At 46.0% G+C, this 16,951-nt stretch overlaps 1 protein-coding gene across 9 annotated transcripts; it reads right to left on the bottom strand.

The window, feature by feature from the left end:
* Positions 1-1,763: 1,763 nt before the first annotated feature.
* On the bottom strand, positions 1,764-16,203 carry COPS7A (COP9 signalosome subunit 7A). Of its 9 annotated transcripts, none has more exons than XR_005379800.1 (9): positions 16,018-16,184; positions 15,357-15,561; positions 13,613-13,688; positions 13,302-13,390; positions 11,327-11,550; positions 10,374-10,479; positions 10,041-10,192; positions 5,303-5,422; positions 1,764-1,919 (listed from the first exon to the last, which is right to left on the bottom strand). XR_005379800.1 is itself a non-coding variant. In XM_038576618.1 (8 exons), exons 2-8 carry the CDS (start codon positions 15,516-15,518, stop codon positions 5,380-5,382), a joined length of 852 nt encoding a protein of 283 aa, XP_038432546.1. In that variant the 5' UTR covers positions 15,519-15,561; positions 16,045-16,203; the 3' UTR covers positions 4,009-5,379. The 9 variants fall into 9 exon arrangements, 7 of the variants coding, with proteins under 7 accessions (XP_038432546.1, XP_038432550.1, XP_038432547.1 ...); XR_005379798.1 differs by lacking the exon at positions 1,764-1,919 and adding an exon at positions 4,009-5,186; XM_038576618.1 differs by lacking the exon at positions 1,764-1,919 and having other exon boundaries at positions 4,009-5,422; positions 16,045-16,203.
* Positions 16,204-16,951: the final 748 nt, after the last annotated feature.

Here is a 16,951-nt window from a genome sequence, read left to right as displayed (position 1 = left end):
TTGATCATTGGATTATTTACAAGTAGGTTGTTTAGTTTCTGTGTGTTTGGAGATTTCCCTGTTATCTTTCTGTTATTGATTTCTAGTTTTAATTTCATTATGGTCAGAAAGCATACTTTGTATGACTTCAATCCTTTTAGACTTGTTGAGGTTTGTTTTAGGACTCAGGACATGATCTGTCTTGGTAAATGTGCCATATGCATTTGAAAAGAAATTGTCATTCTGCTGTGTTGGGTAAGTGTTCTATAAATTTCAGTTAGATCCTTTCATTTTTTTTAAAGATTTTATTTATTTATTAATGAGACACACACAGAGAGAGAGAGAGAGGCAGAGACACAGGCAGAGGGAGAAGCAGGCTCCATGCAGGGAGACCGATGCGGGACTCGATCTCTGGACTCCAGGATCACACCCTGGGCCAAAGGCAGGCGCTAAACCACTGAGCCACCCACGGATCTCCCAGTTAGATCCTTTCAGTTGATGACATTATTCAGTTCTACATATTTCTATACATTTGCTAATTTTGTTTACTTGTTCTGATGGTTACTGGGAAAAGAGTTTTGGCATTTTCAACTACAATTTTGGATATGTCCATTTTTTTCCTTTAATATGTCAGTTTTTGCATCATGCATTTTGAAGCTCTGCAGTTAGATGCAGAGACATTTAGAATTAAATCTTCTTGGAAAAACCAAACTTTTTATCATAATGTAATGTTCTTCTTTATCCCTGGTAATTTTCTTTGTTCTGAAGTTAACTTGCCTGATACGATTATAGCTACTTCAGCTTTCTTTGTTTTTAAAGATTTTATTTATTTATTAACGAGAGATACAGAGAGGCAGAGACACAGCCAGAGGGAGAAGCAGGCTCCCCACAGGAGCCTGTTGTGGGACTCGATCCCTGAACTCCAGAATCACACCCTGAGCCAAAAGCAGAGCCCAACTGCTGAGCCATCCAGGCGTCACTTAAAATCCATTTTGATAATCTGTCATTTAGTTGGTGTATAAAGGCTACTTACATTAAAAAAAATTTTTTTTTAATTTTATTTATTTGTGATAGTCATACAGAGAGAGAGAGAGAGAGAGAGAGGCAGAGACATAGGCAGAGGGAGAAGCAGGCTCCATGCACCGGGAGCCCGAGTGGGATTCGATCCCGGGTCTCCAGGATTGTGCCCTGGGCCAAAGGCAGGCGCCAAACCGCTGCGCCACCCAGGGATCCCAAGGCTACTTACATTTAATATAAGTATTAATATGTTTGAATTTACTTCTCATCATTTTATTATTGTTTGGTCCTGTTTATAATTCAGCTATTTCCACTTTTCAGCTTTTGTTGTTGATTTGGATATTATTATTTTTTTAAGATTTTATTTATTTATTCATGAGAGAGAGAGAGGCAGAGATATAGGCAGAGAGAGAAGCAGGTTCTATGCAGGGAGCCCAATGTAGGACTCGATCCCGGGACTCCAGGATCACACGCTGGACCAAAGGCAAGCACTCAACTGGTGAGCCACCCAGGCATCCCTATTTTTAAAGATTTTTGAGAGAGAGAAGATGCTTGCACAAGTAAGGGGGAGTGGCAGAGGGAGAGAGAGAAGCAGACAGCCCACTAAGAAGGGAGCCTCACATAGGGCTTGATCTCAGGACCCTGAGATCATGACCTAAGCTGAAGGTAGACACTTAACCAACTGAGCCACCCAGGCACCCCTATTTGGATATTATTTAGTATTCTACTTTATTTTTTTTTCACTAAATTTTTCTTTTCTCTTCTTCTTTTTTTTTTTTTTTTTTTTTTTTTTTTTAAAGTGGTTGCTCTGTGGCAGGAAAGGCAAGCTTTTTCTGTGAAGGACCAGATAATATGTTAGTCTTTGCAGGTCACACAATGTCTGTTGCAACACTCAAGTCTGGTGCTGTAAACTGGTGCAGCCACTGTGGAAAAACAGTATGGAAATTCCTCAAAAAGTTAAAAATAGAACTACCCTATGACCCAGTAATTGTAATACTGGATATTTACCCCAAAAATACAAAAACACTAATTCAACGGGATACACACATCCCTATATTTATAGCAGCATTATTTACAATAGCTAAATTATGGAAGCAGGCCATGTCCATCGATAAATGAATGGAAAAGAAGATGTGGTATATATACACAAAGGAATATTATTCGGTCATAAAGAATGAAATCTTGCCATTTGTAATGACAAGGATGGAGTGAGGGAATATTATCCTAAGCAAAATAAGTCAGTCAGAGAAAGATAATACTCATATGTGGAATTAAGAAACAAAACAAATGAGCAAAGAGAGAGACAGGCCAAGAAACAGACTCTTAACTGCGAATAACAAACTGATGGTTATCAGAGAGGAGGTGAGTGAGGGATGGGTGAAATAGGTGATGGGGATTAAGAAGTGCACTTATAATAAGCCCTGAGTAATGTACAGAATTGTTGAATCACTATATTTTACACTTGAATCTAATATACCACTATAGGTCATCTATAATGAAATTAAAAAACAAAGACCAGAAAAACAACAAAGAATCCATAAGCAAACCTCTGGGCCTGTGGTTCTATCATGGGAAAGCAGCCACAGATAATATGTAAATGAGTAAGTGATAACTATGTTCTCATAGCATTTTATTTACAAAAACAGGTAATGGGCTGGATCTGGCCTGTGGTGTGTGTCTTACTAATTCCTGCTCTAGGGATTTGAAAATACAGGGATCCCTGGGTGGCGCAGTGGTTTAGCACCTGCCTTTGGCCCAGGGCGTGATCCTGGAGACCCGGGATCGAATCCCACGTTGGGCTCCCAGTGCATGGAGCCTGCTTCTCCCTCTGCCTATGTCTCTGCCTCTCTCTCTCTCTCTGTGACTATCATAAATAAATAAAAATTTAAAAAAAAGATTAAAAAAAGAAAATACACACTTATCATAGTTCAGTCAGAATCTGTACATAAAAAAAAACCCATCTGTACATCACCACTTCTAAATGTAGACTTTACTACCACGTTAGATTGCTTTATTCTTTTTTTTTTTTTTTTTAAGATTTTATTTATTTATTCATGAGAGACACACAGAGAGAGAGGCAGAGACACAGGCAGAGGGAGAAGCAGGCTCCATGAGGAGAGCCTGATGTAGGACTCAATCCTGGATCCTGGGATCAGGACCTCAGCCAAAGGCAGCTGCCCAACTGCTGAGCCACCTAGGTATCCCTATTGCCTCTTCTTTATATTATAATTGTCATATGTATTACATCTACAAATGCTGAAAACCTATCATAGTTTTATAATTTTTACTTTCAACTGTTGCAGACATTTTAAAGACTTAAGAGAACAATCTAGGGATGCCTGGGTGGCTCAGTGGTTTAGTGCCTGCATTCGGCCCAGGGTGTGATCCTGGAGACCCTGGATCGAGTCCCACATCGGGTTCCCTGCATGGAGCCTGCTTCTCCCTCTGCCTGCATCTCTGCCTCTTTCTTTCTCTCTGTCTCTCTCTCCTGAATTAATAAATAAGATCCTAAAAAAAAAAAAAAAAAAAAAAAAGAGAGAGAGAGAGAGAGAGAACAATCTATATTTACCATTCATGTTGCTCTTCCTTCCTGATGTCCCAAGTTTCCTCAGTCACTATTTTTCTTTTGTCTGAAGAACTTCCTTTAGCGTTTTAAAAAAATATTTATTTTAGAGAGAGAGTGAGCAAGCAAGCATGGGGAGGGGTAGAGGGAGAAGAGACTCCTGAAGCAGACTCCCTGCTGAGCATGGACCCCCCTCCTCCCCACCCCGACTCAGGGCTCCATCTCTTGACCTTGATATCATGACCTGAACCAAAATCAAGAGTCAGCTGCTTAACCAGCTGAGCTGCCCAGGCACTCCCTTTAGCATTTTTTCTACAGCAGCTCTGCTATGGCAAATCCTTATACTTTCTTTCACCTAAGAATCTCTCTCTCTCTCTCTCTTTTTTTTTTAAGATTTTATTTATTCACGAGAGACACAGAGAGAAAGAAAGAGGCAGAGGCAGAGCGGCTGAGCCACCCAGGCATCCCCAAGACTGTCTTTATTTTACATTAACTTCTGAGTGACGCTTTCATTGGATATAGAATTTTGAATTGACAGTTTTCTTTCAGCACCTTAAGTGATTCCAGTTCCCTCTGGTTTCCATAGTTTTGATGAGAAATCTGCAGTAATCTGAGTTATTGTTCCCTTAAATGAAATTGGTTGTTTTTCTCTAGATGTTCTTTGGATATTTTTGTTTTTAATTTTCAGCAATTTATTGTGTCTGGTCATAGATTTGAGTATATTGTTTGCTCTTCACCAAGCTTCTTGAATCTGTATTTGGCTTTTGCCAAATTTGGGACCATTTTAGCCATAAGAACTGCCAATAATTTTCCTATTTCATACTTTTTCTCTGCACCTTCTGGGACTCTGTTGACACAAATGTCAGATCTTTTGGTCTTGTCCCACAGGTCTCTGAGATTCTGTTTTATCTTTTTTGTTTGTTATAACTTACATATTAACTATCTTCAAAGTCACTCCTTTGTCATCTCCATTCTGCTATCCAGTGAACATTTTGTTTTGGCTACTCCTACTTTGCAGTTCTAAAATTTCCATTAGGCTTTTCCTTAGGTCTTCTATTTCTTTGATAAAACTTTCTATCTTACCATTTGTTTCAAAAGCCTCCTCTCTTTCTTCTTCCAGTATAGTTATACTAACTGCTTTGAAGTCTTTGCTTTAAATTCCAACATCTCTGTCTTGGGGTTGGTTGTCTTTTCCCTGGAGAGTTCTTTGTATGCTGAGTAATTTTAGATTGAATTCTGGATACTTTGAATATTGTTTAAGACTCTGGATCTTACTAAAATCCTAATGGGAATGTTTTTCATTTTAGCACACGATTGACCAGTTTGGTTCAGGCAATAATTTATCTTCTTTGCCTTGTGGTTCCAATGTGAGTTTAACTTTCAGTTTGTGATGCCATTTAAATCAATCCTGAATGTGTGCTGCCCAATGATTAATCAGACCTGGATAGTGGTCCACATTGTAGCTCAATTCATAAAGCTTTGGTAGGATGCTTAAGGTCAGATGCATGCTTGTGCAGCTTTGCAGTGAGCCCAGGAGTTCACACACAACTCTACAGGACTCTCAGTTTCCCTCCTCTCTGTGATCGTCCTGACACTTTGATTCTCTGGGTCTTCCTTTCCCAATCCTCTGGCAAAAGAGGGGGGGGGGGGCTTTAGTTTCTCTACTCTGCTGAGTATTTCCCATTATGTGTCTGAGCTAAACATCAACAGAACAAAGAAAAAAAGCAAAGAGATTGGCCTCACACTTTTGGGACCACAGGTCCTGTAGTAAGGGAATCCTCCTCCTCCAGTTTTCAGTGCCTGCCCAGCCACTACTGCTGTCATTTTGCTGCTGTACCTACACCACCATGGTACCGCCTGGGGCTAGAAGTGGAAGAGAAGGAAAAAAGAAAAACAACAGGTGATTCCTCTATTCTCTGACCCTGAGGAGTCCCTTTCCTGCTCCTCAGACTTGCAATAGATGGCTCCAAGAGGAGTTCATTCAGGTTGAATGATGTACAGGTTTGGGGTCACCTTTGAGTCCACTCTGGGCAATAACGGAGGTGAGGGAAATGGCAAACACCACTGGTTTCACGGAACTTCAAATTCTGGTTTCTTCCTCCCTGTTACCATTTACTTCTCTGAGATCTCATACAATTGCCCCATGCATTCTGTCCAGGAGCATTGGGAGTGATGGGAGTGGGATGCGCCTGTTCCATCTATAATCTGTGTGGTCCTGAACAAGTTACATAACGTCTCTGTGCCTTTTCTGTCATCTTTAGAAGAGGATAATAGTGGTATCAACCTCAAAAGGCTATTGTGTGGATTAAATGAATTTATATATGTAAAGCACTTACAATAACGCTTGACTATAGTAAGCACTTAATGAATATTAAACTATTGTAAAAAAGATGGGACAACAGAGATAGGTAAAAAAGACAAAAATCACCCAAAACCCCTATTGCCAACACATAAAACATATACATTATGGTTTAATATTATTTCAGATTTTTCAGTCAAGATATATTTACAAATTCATTGAATAGACAAATGAATATCTAAGTATAGAATTATATTCCCTGCCCCACTCCCCAAATTATGCATTTATTAGGGTAGAGGCAGTAGGTTACAGGATAAAACCTTTCATCACACTCTTCCTCCCACCCAAAATGCTCATCCTCTGGGCAGCCCCAGTGGCCCAGCGGTTTAGCACCACCTTCAGCTTGGGGTGTGATCCTGGAGACCCGGGATCGAGTCCCGCGTCAGGCTCCCTGCCGGTGCCTGCTTCTCCCTCTGCCTGTGTCTCTGCCTCTCTCTCTCTCTCTGTGTGTCATGAATAAATAAATAAAAAAATCTTAAAAAAAAATGCTCATCCTCCATCAGGCTAACTGCCACTTTAGCTTCTAGTTTCAGTTGAAAGGTCACATCCTTGAAGAAGGCTTTTCTGACCCCAGGTAAGATATAGATCCCAATGTTAAATGCTTTCATGTCACCCTATACATCTTAGTACTTATCACACTTTTAAATACTTAGCCATATACTTAAGAACCTCAAAGCATGAGACAAGTCCTCTCTCTTGTCCTGTACTCAAAGTTTCACCTTTGTACATCCTTCTGTTCCAGATGGTGACCCTAGGCCTCCTTACCTGTCTCCAAGGCCCTGCATTGCCTTTTAGCTGATCCAAGTTGGCACTAATCTGGGCAAGTCTGCTTATATAAATGGGACTTCTCAGCTCACAGCTGAGTCAATGAGGACAGTGAAGGCATATTTCTAGTCCACATCCTGGAGATTCTAATTCAGTAGGAACTGGGGTGGGAGTGGGGTCCAGGAATATGCATTTTCAAAAAATCCCCTAGTGTTTCTGTGGGCTACCAGCATCAGATGCTGGTATGATATGCTGGTGGCCCACAGAAACACTGCCTGTGGTAAGAAATTTCTAATATGACTTCCACAGTGACCCCTGCCTTCTGATAGTCAATAGGCTGGAACGGGGGACTTGTAAAACTAATGGGATACCTCTTCTGTGACTAGATTAACAAGACCAATTCTGCTTTCCTGATGTAGTCTCTCTGGCTTTTGCTCTGATGGAGAACTACCTGGGTTGCCTCTGACCAACAGCCAGCCCAGAAATGAGGTATGGCTCCAGCTAACACTTTGATTGCAACTTTGTGAGAGACTCTGAGACAGAAAAGTGTGCCCCACATTCCCAAGCCACAGAAACAGACAATAAATGTGTTGTTTTAAGCCACTAAATTTTAGGGTAATTTGTTACATTATATCAGATAGGTAATACATTGCCTAGACTGCCCAAAGCTCCCTTCTATCACCCATGTTGGAAGACACATCTACACGGAGAATTTCCAATCTCTCCTCAACAGGATTTCATGAATAGTGACTGTAGACGTTGTCTTTGCTCTTCTTATGCATAAAGATGTACACAGTCTGGTTGCTGTTTTTAGCTTCAGACACTATGGCTTAGTATTTTAAGTGTCACTAGTTTCATGTGCATGAACTCTGAATTCTCATAAAGGCAAATCCTCTTTCTCCTCCTACCATAGTGGTCCAGCCGTAAGACTACCTAAGACTGCTGTACATTAGGGATCAGTGTGTGCCAGTGATGGTAAGATTGATTAGAAATATTCTGGTGCCCCGAGCTTGGTCAAACATGAAGTCTCTAAATCCTGAACCAAGTTTCATGGTCAAAAACTGAGTCCCAAAATAATCTGCTCCCCCTTCTTCATGCCTTGGTAGCCAAGAGCCCCGTCTTTCTAAGTCAAAGACAAATTGCATTTGCATGTCTTCAGGAACATGTGAATGGTCCCCTTCCATCTCTGGGTGTTAAGCCAGGCAGTCCCGACTCAGCCCACAGTTGGACACAGAGCCATCCACTGAAGGCTGGAACTAGAGAGCTCAGAGAATTATGGCGTGCCACTGGCTGGAACTAGCTTACAAGAAAACAAGATACTAAGTTCAAGTGAAAAGTTGGGGTGGCGGGAGAGGGGGGGCAAGGGGACAGGCTCAAAGTGCCAGGAATTAGCAACTTCTACACAATGGAGGGTGTGGAGGGAAGGGCTTTATTGAAGAGGTAGAGACTGAGAACCAAGACAAAAGAGGCTCAACAAACTTGTCAAGAGCAAAGCTAAACTGAGAACTCAGGAGTGTCAATTCCTCAAGTAGGGCTCACTAGACTGGCCCTGGGAAGTCTCCATTGCCCTCTCAAAACCAGAGGCTCACCCAGCCCACTTTTAACCAAAATCCAGGATCTCACCCCACTTTCTAGTTCTGTGACTGAGACCTTTGGCACTGGTAGAGCGGTCTGTACTAAATCTCTACCTAGAGAAAAACACAATCTCTGGAAAGCCGCTCAGTCAACACTGGGACCCTTGGGGGCACCCCTTGGGAGGCAATGGCTTCACGTACAAGTTGGGTAGTGGGGGGGCGGTCTACCATCCCTTACACTAGAGCTTCTCAATTCTAAAAAGTGCGCAGCAGTCCACTAGACTGAGACCAACTCTCCCAGCATGGGAAGCTCTGCCTTGGATAGTGGATAGGAGCCTGCTGCTTCTTACAGCAGCTCTCAAGAGTTGTGTGGTCCTGATGTAAAAACTGAAGGTTATTATAAACTCCTCCCCCTTATAATTCTGTAAGAAGGAAAACAACAAGCTGAACTCCAACTCCTTGAGAGCAGAACCAGCGACAGTCATTTTCCATGTCAGTGCTTTTTGCACATTGGTGCTCAGAAAGCATGTGCTGCTTCTGAATGAGTGCTGGGACACTGAGCAATTTGTCTACAGTCATATGACTCAAGATCTAGGTCTCCTGGCTCCTAGGCCAGGACTCAGCACATAGTATCTGGTTCTCCTCTTTATCCAGCACTTTGCTTTAGAATGGACAATGAGCCTTCTTCCCATCCACACATAACAAAGACAGAAGATACCCATTTCAGGGCATGTTTGTAGATAGACTTCTCATAGATTTATTTCTGTTTCATGTTATATATAGATATATGTATATATAATTTTTTTTTTTTTTTTTTTTTTTATACAATCTATATCCCCTTCCCTTCCCCAAACTCACAAAAGGAAGTATAAATCCTTCCAGGATTGCCATCAGGCTTTCCAAGATAGCCAGGGCTAAGAAAGAACCATCTCTCAACATCTCAAGAGACAGCTGCTGTTCTTAGGCTCTGGGGTCATTGAAGCAGCAGCATTCCCAGGACCCAAGGGGAGAAGAGAGGAGAGGAAACAACTGTAGTGTGATGGGATTCTAGGATGAAAGTGTCCAGTGACTCCTAGAATGGGAGACTGGCTCCCAGAATTCTCTGGGTGGGAATAAAGGTGGAAGCCCTATGGCTCTTCAGATGCTGCCCAAAAAAGGCTGGGGGTAAGGAGTACAAATTGGGGATAAGGCATGCAGGGATGGGGGTTAGAAAGAGAAGAAACACACGTGGGTTATGCTCCAGAAGCAGCAGCCCCACCTACTCCATGACGTATAACGAACAGGGACAGATGCTGGCCACCCTCCCCCCGCTTAAAGAAACAGGGAGAGAGCATAGCAGGGAGGGGGAGGGAGACAATGGGAAACACAAGAAAGTCACATAAAGCAAAAGTACCAACAAAAACATGACTTGTACTTGCCTCCTCCCTAGAGGAGGGTCAGGAGAGAAGGGGGAGGTTAAGGGTCATGAACCTAAGATTATCAGCTGGCCAGGGGCACAGGAAGGCTCTCTGAGGTCTCCTAAAGGACAGGCAGGCAGCTGGGACCCCACATCCCCAAGGAAGAAACGACAGTCCCTTCAGTTCGACTTGGACCAAATCTTGGCGCTCCCTCGGAGCCTGGCAAAGGGAAGAGAGAGAGAGAGGCTGCAGGGAATCCCTTGACCCCTGTGGGCTCCCACCATGTCTACCCCCATGCAAATAATTAAAGAGGGTGAGGACAGCCAGGTCACTGAAATAAAAGCAGGGTACCCCGGAAGCAAGCAGTTCCTGCCATAGTGGCTCACCCCTTGCCCTTTGAGGCTTTCTTGCTGGGCTGGCGCTGGTTGGTGCCAGGGGCAGGTTCCCTCAGCTCAGTCAGGTGCTGCTCAGGGTCCTGAGATGTAGCCGCGGCAGCTGCGGCTGTTGTAACTTTAATGGTTTTTTTCAGATTGGCGACCTACCGGAATGAAAGAAATGGGGGAGGATGACGGAAGACCCAGAATCAGCCAGTCCCTGCCTACCTTGTCTTTTTGCTATAGCCACAGTCCCACATCCCCCACCACACACCCCCATCCCGCACAGAACAGCTGGCCTGGACTGCACGAACTTGGGCCCATCCGGATCCCTGGTCTGCTCACCTCACTCTCGATCTGCTGCTTCAGGCCAAGCTGCTGTTCTTTGTGCTGGTTGGCACGGCTCACCTGCTCCTCAATGCCTGACAGCACCACCTCACAGCCCACACACCTGCAAGAATCAAGAAAGGAGAAGCATCAGCAAAGGGAGGCTGTGATCACATACTCACAAAAAACAGACTTGGAATATCCTGCATCCAAACCCTTGTCCTGATTCAGGAACCCTAGCCAGGGCACCTGGAGATCACGGGCAACAAGGGTCCCAGAAGCCACAAAGACACTTGGTGGACAAGAGAGGTAGGGGAAGTGCCTGGAATAATGTGCAATGTTGTGAGGAGGAACTAAATATAACAACAGGGGGATCCCTGGGTGGTGCAGCGGTTTAGCGCCTGCCTTTGGCCCAGGGCGCGATCCTGGAGACCCAGGACTGCATCCCACATCGGGCTCCCGGTGCATGGAGCCTGCTTCTCCCTCTCCCTCTGCCTATGTCTCTGCCTCTCTCTCTCTCTCTCTCTCTGTGACTATCATAAATTTAAAAAATAAAAAAATAAATTAATTAAATATAACAACAGGTGGATGCTGAAGGGAAAAACAAAAAAGCATGTTAGACAAGAATATAAAGAGAGAAACAGAAGTGGAAGAGACCCATGGCCTACAGTGTTGCTTACAGACCAGTGGGATGAATCCAACTGAAGACAGTGAGGCTCCAACATCCCAGTGAGGATCTTCTCCAGAGTACTGCTCCCTCTCCCATCCCCCAGTTACTAGGCCAAGGACACTGCATCCAGCCTCTTGCTCTCCAGGCCCTCCTCTGCTCCCTTCTGCCCTCGGAAGCTTTTGGAGGAATGAGCTCACTTCCCTGCTTCCTCTGGGATTCCACCTATGCAGCCCAGCCCAGTCCTCCCCCCAACCCCCCAAGAGTGAGAAGAGAAGAGCCAGGGCCAGGACCCAGTTCTCACCATTCCTGCAAGGTCCGAGTGATGGCACTGAGGTCCTGGCGCTGGATGTCCCGCCCGATGCTGTAGTCAACCTCCAGCCGCTGGTTGCGCTGGTCCAGAGAGCCGCGGAGCACATCGGCGTACACCGCCTCAATGACGAGGTCTTCCAGCTGCCGCACATTACGCAGGGCAAGGGCCTCCAGCAACACTGCGTATGGGATACACTGGGGCCCAAGGAGGTCAGGCTGGGATTTGTGAGGTTCTGCAGCATAGAAGGGCTCCCAAGATTCTTCCCTCCTTATCCCCCCTGCCTATCCTCCACTCCTACTCCTAAATGATTTCCTCTAAGAGGCTGGTTCTTTTGTTTGTTTTAAAGATTTTATTGATTTATTCACGAGAGACAGAGAGAGGTAGAGACATAGGCAGAGGATAAAGCAGGCTCCCTGCAGGGAGCCTGGTGTGGGACTTGATCCCAGGAGCCCAGGATCACGACCTGAGCCAAAGGCAGACACTCAATCACTGGGCCACCCAGGTGCCCCTAAGAGGCTGGTTCTAAGGCAAAATAAGGGAAAGTATTGCCACCTGAAAACATTCCAAGAAGGAAAACTGCAAATAAAATAGAAGATTTGGGGATCCCTGGGTGGCGCAGCGCTTTGGCGCCTGCCTTTGGCCCAGGGCGCAATCCTGGAGACCCGGGATCGAGTCCCACGTCGGGCTCCCGGTGCATGGAGCCTGCTTATCCCTCTGCCTGCGTCTCTGCCTCTCTCTCTCTCTCTCCTCTCTGTGCATTCTCATGAATAAATAAATAAAATCTTAAAAATAAATAAATAAATAAAATACAAGATTTACGTTCCCCTACCACCCTTTACCTCCCACACCATCAAGGAAAAAAGTGACATCTGCCTGGATGTCAATCCTCCAGCCACAGCTCAAGACAGCACACAGACCTTGGAGCATACAAGCCTAGCATTAACGGGAAGAGGTGGGGGAGGGCTCTGGTGTTACTGTTTATCATTTATCTCCCACTTCCTTCCAAAGCGGCATTTCACGATAGGGAGCCTGATTTAGGTAAAGTCATGAGAATGACAAGAGAATCAAGTAACAGTTGAGAGAACGTAGGTGGGCGGGGGGGAGAGGAATATTTAATAAAAAACTGAACCTAACTGAAACTACTAACTGAAATACTTCTGACTCTAGCATATAGAAGCCTAGTACTTCGCCAGAAAAGAGAGCCTTGTTGCCAAATCTGAAAGCCGAGGGCATTCGTATGGGACTTTATTTAGGATTTTTTTTTTTTTTTTTTTTTTTATGATAGTCACACACAGAGAGAGAGAGAGAGAGAGAGAGAGGCAGAGACACAGGCAGAGGGAGAAGCAGGCTCCATGCACCGGGAGCCCGATGTGGGATTCGATCCCGGGTCTCCAGGATCGCGCCCTGGGCCAAAGGCAGGCGCCAAACCGCTGCGCCACCCAGGGATCCCTAGGATTTTTATTCAATTGTTTGACAAGGAGAGAGAAAGAGAGAGAGAGAGAGACAAAGCGCACACGCAGGAGAGCATGAGTGGGCATGAGCTGGGGAGGGGCGGAGAGGGAGAAGCAAGCTCCCTGCTGAGCAGCGATGAGGGGATCCCAGGATCCTGGGACCATGACCTGAACCAAAGGCAGACACTTAACCGACTGAGCCACCCAGGCACCCCTGTGTGGGACTTCCTATTGTGAGGAGGCAGGTGATTGCTAAACAAGTAAATGGTATCCTGGTTGCTATTTTGACCCAAAATGCAAAAAAATGCTGAATGAAACCAAACAAAACCGAAAACTAAGAATATTCAGGGATGCCTGGGTGGCTCAGTTGGTTAAGTGTGGGCCAAGGCTGTCTAAGTGCAAACTCCCTTTGGACCATCCCTTGTGAAGGGACATTCCTCTTTACCTCATGACTGGGGCGGGTGTGTGTGTGTGTGTGTGTGTGTGGGGGGGGGGGGTGATGGACTGTCACTCACCTTGACTTTAGCAGCCAAGGTGACAACTGATAGGTGGCGAAGCTTATTCTTCTGAGCCTCTGTGAGTGGGGGAAGATTCCGGGCTTCAGCTGGGATAAAAGGACAAAGCAGAGGAAATCTTGATTACACTTTCGTGGGAAGCCCTAGCTTCCTACCCTCTACTTAAAAAAATTTTTTTAGTCTTCCATGTCAATTCAGGTCTTGACCCTGACCCTGTGTACCCCAGGAGGGTTTCCCAGGAATTTCTTTGAAGTCCTTCCAGAAACTGCCCTTCTCCCACCACTACTCCAGAGCTCTAACCCTCTGGTTACCTAAGTAATCAGCATATGTCCCATAGGCGAACACAGTGAGTAGCCGGAATGTGGAAGCGAAATCACTCTCAGCTAGCTGCAAAAATACAAAGGAAGAGGTGACAGGACAGGCGTCTCTCCAGTTCCCTAGCCTCATTCTGTTTTCAATTCCACTTTCTGGCCCCATCTCTCCCTTCTCCCATCAGCTCTCCCAGCCCCCAACCCCCCCCGGACTTCTCTGCCTCTCTGATGGCTCTCCCTATACGAAGGCCTCATTGCCACCTCCAGGCCCTTGTCTACACTACTCCCCCCAATCCACCATGCCCTCTTTCTCCGTACGTCTTCATTCTTACCCCAAATTCAGAACTGAGCACATTCAGAGTGTTTGGTAGTGAGCGCACATGCATGTACACACACACACACGCACTCAGACATTGTAAACTGCATTTTGGTCCTTAGAGCATGTTTAATATTTCTGAATCTGAGTAGGCAGTCTGCCGTACCTCCCAATTCACCAAACACTCCTGCGTTACCCTCATGCATCTCTGAGAGCTGCATGGCCTCTACGTCAGACCTGCAGCACCCAGGAGGCTTTCATCATCCAGGCCAGCCCACTCAGATCTCCTCTCCAATCACTGATCACTCATTCTGGCACTTAATCGATCAAACCCTTAGGCTGTTACCGAAGAATATCTTTCTTTCCAATATGATAACAGCTCCAGGCCCTGGTATCCCACCCAGTTAGGTCTGCAGAGCTATTCAGGTCTGCAGAGCTATTTGGCTCTCAGAAAATACTTGCTAAATGAGTAATTTACATGGCCATATCCATTCATCTTATCTCTGCAACTGGAATATAAGTTTTAGGAGGATAATAAGCACTGTGTCTTACACTTTTCTGGTATTCCCAGATGACCCGCAGAGATAAACAAGCACTCAACAAATGCTTGTTTTTTTCACCTTAACGGACCCTCTTTAGTTCCACTGTAGAAGAAAGCGTAGGGAAAGAAGGCAGCCAGAGTTTTCTCCATATACCAGTGACTCCTGAAGGCTAAATCCATTGACTCCATCAATTACTGGCTCTCAAAAAGCTAACACAGTTTGCCTGCATATCAATGCCATAGCACCTCAGGACTTGAGCTGATGTCACACATCTTGGTGATCCAGCACCCCCTAGACTTTAAACTCTTAACTCTATGTGAACAGTTCTCTCTGCTGTGTCCCTAGCATCTTGCCACATGTCTCGGGGAGAAAGCCACCTTCTAACACTTCTAGGCACTTATCTAACTTAAGTGAATGAACAAAGGGTACAAAGTGAGGAGAGGAGGGGCTGCCAATTTCATGTTCATTCCTCCCAATTGTACCAGATTCTACACTTCCCATAATCTGACCTGATTCCTATAATTGACACTGAGGGGCAGTATCAGTTTCAATTTTAAACGGAGGTCTTAAAGTAAAAGTGACCTGATCAAGGCAACATGATCTTACTAAGAGGTACTACATTGGAGGAGACAGGATGGAATTAGGTCTCCTTTTCTGAATCACTCTTTGGCTTAAAAATGAAAAACAGTGGGTTTTACAGATGATTCATCAGCAAAGGAAAGTGAGAGGTTTACTTGCCTACTTATTTTGCCAGCTGCTAATTAATCATCACCATATTCCTGTTCAACCGAATGGTTATGCGGTTGCAAATGAGCCCTGCCCACCCATTCTCAAATTCAGACTTAGTCCCAAGCTTCCATGTGTGCCTTCTAGGCCAGGAACCCACCTCTCTAACATTAGGCATATCCAGCAGTTCCCCAAACACGTAGACACCAGGAGCCTCCAGCACCTGGTGGATGAGTGTGGCCAGCGCTGCCCCCTTGGCCGACTTGGCCAAGAGCAGAAATTGCTCCTGGTTCTGCCCTGTCACCTTCACCTCGGCACTCATGGCTGCACTGAGCTGGGAGGGCCTGGGCTCAGGATATCTGGAGCTGCAAGGAGAGAGAATGTGAAGCTGGAAGTCCCTGAACCCTGGGAGGGCGGGAAGCACAGGGGCCAGGGGCTGGACTGCAGAGGCACTGAGTCACATCTACAAATGAAGAACGAGAGATGGGGCTGTCTAAAACTCGGTTCTAGAAATCCGAAAACCGGCCACTTTGACGGACGCCTGGCTGAGACAGAGTTGCCAGGCCCCCTCCCCCATCCCTGGGCCTGATCCCAAGGCCCACCACGTGCACCCCACTGAACCCCAAGGCATAGGATGCGGTGGGGGAAGGGGTGTCACATGGCGTCCACCCTAACAACAACGCTCCCTCAAATTTCCACGGTGCCGCACAAGTACCCCCAACCACGTGACCTCACCCTCACGATCCTTCCACGTGGCTCCGCCCCCTCCCTTAAAGAGGCCGCCCAGGGACCGCGGGCTCACGCCGACTGCCCCGTCGTACCCTGGGTCAGACTCTGCGGGCCGCTACCTGGAAGCTTCGTCTTCCAGCACACCGGGCGGGGCAGCCACTCCGTCACCTCCGGCAGCTGTTCCAAGCCTTTCCTGCCACCTCCCCGCAGAGTCGCTCTGGCCACTACACTCTATGGCGGGCTTCCGGCTCGTACTTCCGCTCTGGCGAGGCCAGGCCCCTCCCCCGCCTTCCGACGGCTGAAGCTCCGGCGAGCGCCAGTCATTCTACTCTCTGATTGGCTGTTGAGGAAGAAGGACGGCGTCTTTTTTTTTTCCTGCTTTGTTTCAATAAAACTTTATTGTCCGACGAGCGCTAGATGGTAAATGCGAAGGGAGCCCCTTGTCTGCAGCAGGTACCGGGTGGTTAAGTGTCTGTTCAAAGCTGCTTGAAACCTGGAGATCGGGCTGCACAGGGCGCTGGAGGCGGCAGGAAAGCTGTAATGAGAAAGAGCGGCCTGGAGAAGGAAAAAAGGGAGGGAGGGAAATGAGAGACAGGAAGAAGACAAGAATAGTAGAAGTTTCGCAGCAGGGATCCCCTGGCTATTTTATTTTTTTTTTTATTTTTATTTTTTTTAAAAATTTTTTATTTATTTATGATAGTCACACAGAGAGAAAGAGGGAGGCAGAGACACAGGCAGAGGGAGAAGCAAGCTCCATGCACCGGGAGCCCGACGTGGGATTCGATCCTGGGTCTCCAGGATCGCGCCCTGGGCCAAAGGCAGGCGCTAAACCGCTGCGCCACCCAGGGATCCCCCTCCCTGGCTATTTTAACCACTCCTTTTTTTTTGAGGAGCAAGAGGAAAGTAGTGGGAAAAGTACAGGAAGTAATAATAGGTAACACTGACATTGTAGTAACATTGCTTACTATTGGTGAGGCATCTTTTAAAATTGCATCCCGTTGAATCCTCGTAACTATACTGCATCCC

This window comes from Canis lupus, chromosome 27 (genome assembly GCF_011100685.1).
Source record: "Canis lupus familiaris isolate Mischka breed German Shepherd chromosome 27, alternate assembly UU_Cfam_GSD_1.0, whole genome shotgun sequence".
NCBI classification, from domain to species: domain Eukaryota; kingdom Metazoa; phylum Chordata; class Mammalia; order Carnivora; family Canidae; genus Canis; species Canis lupus.
Note: the sequence above shows the minus strand (reverse complement) of the source record. Positions and strands in the feature narration are given on the sequence as shown.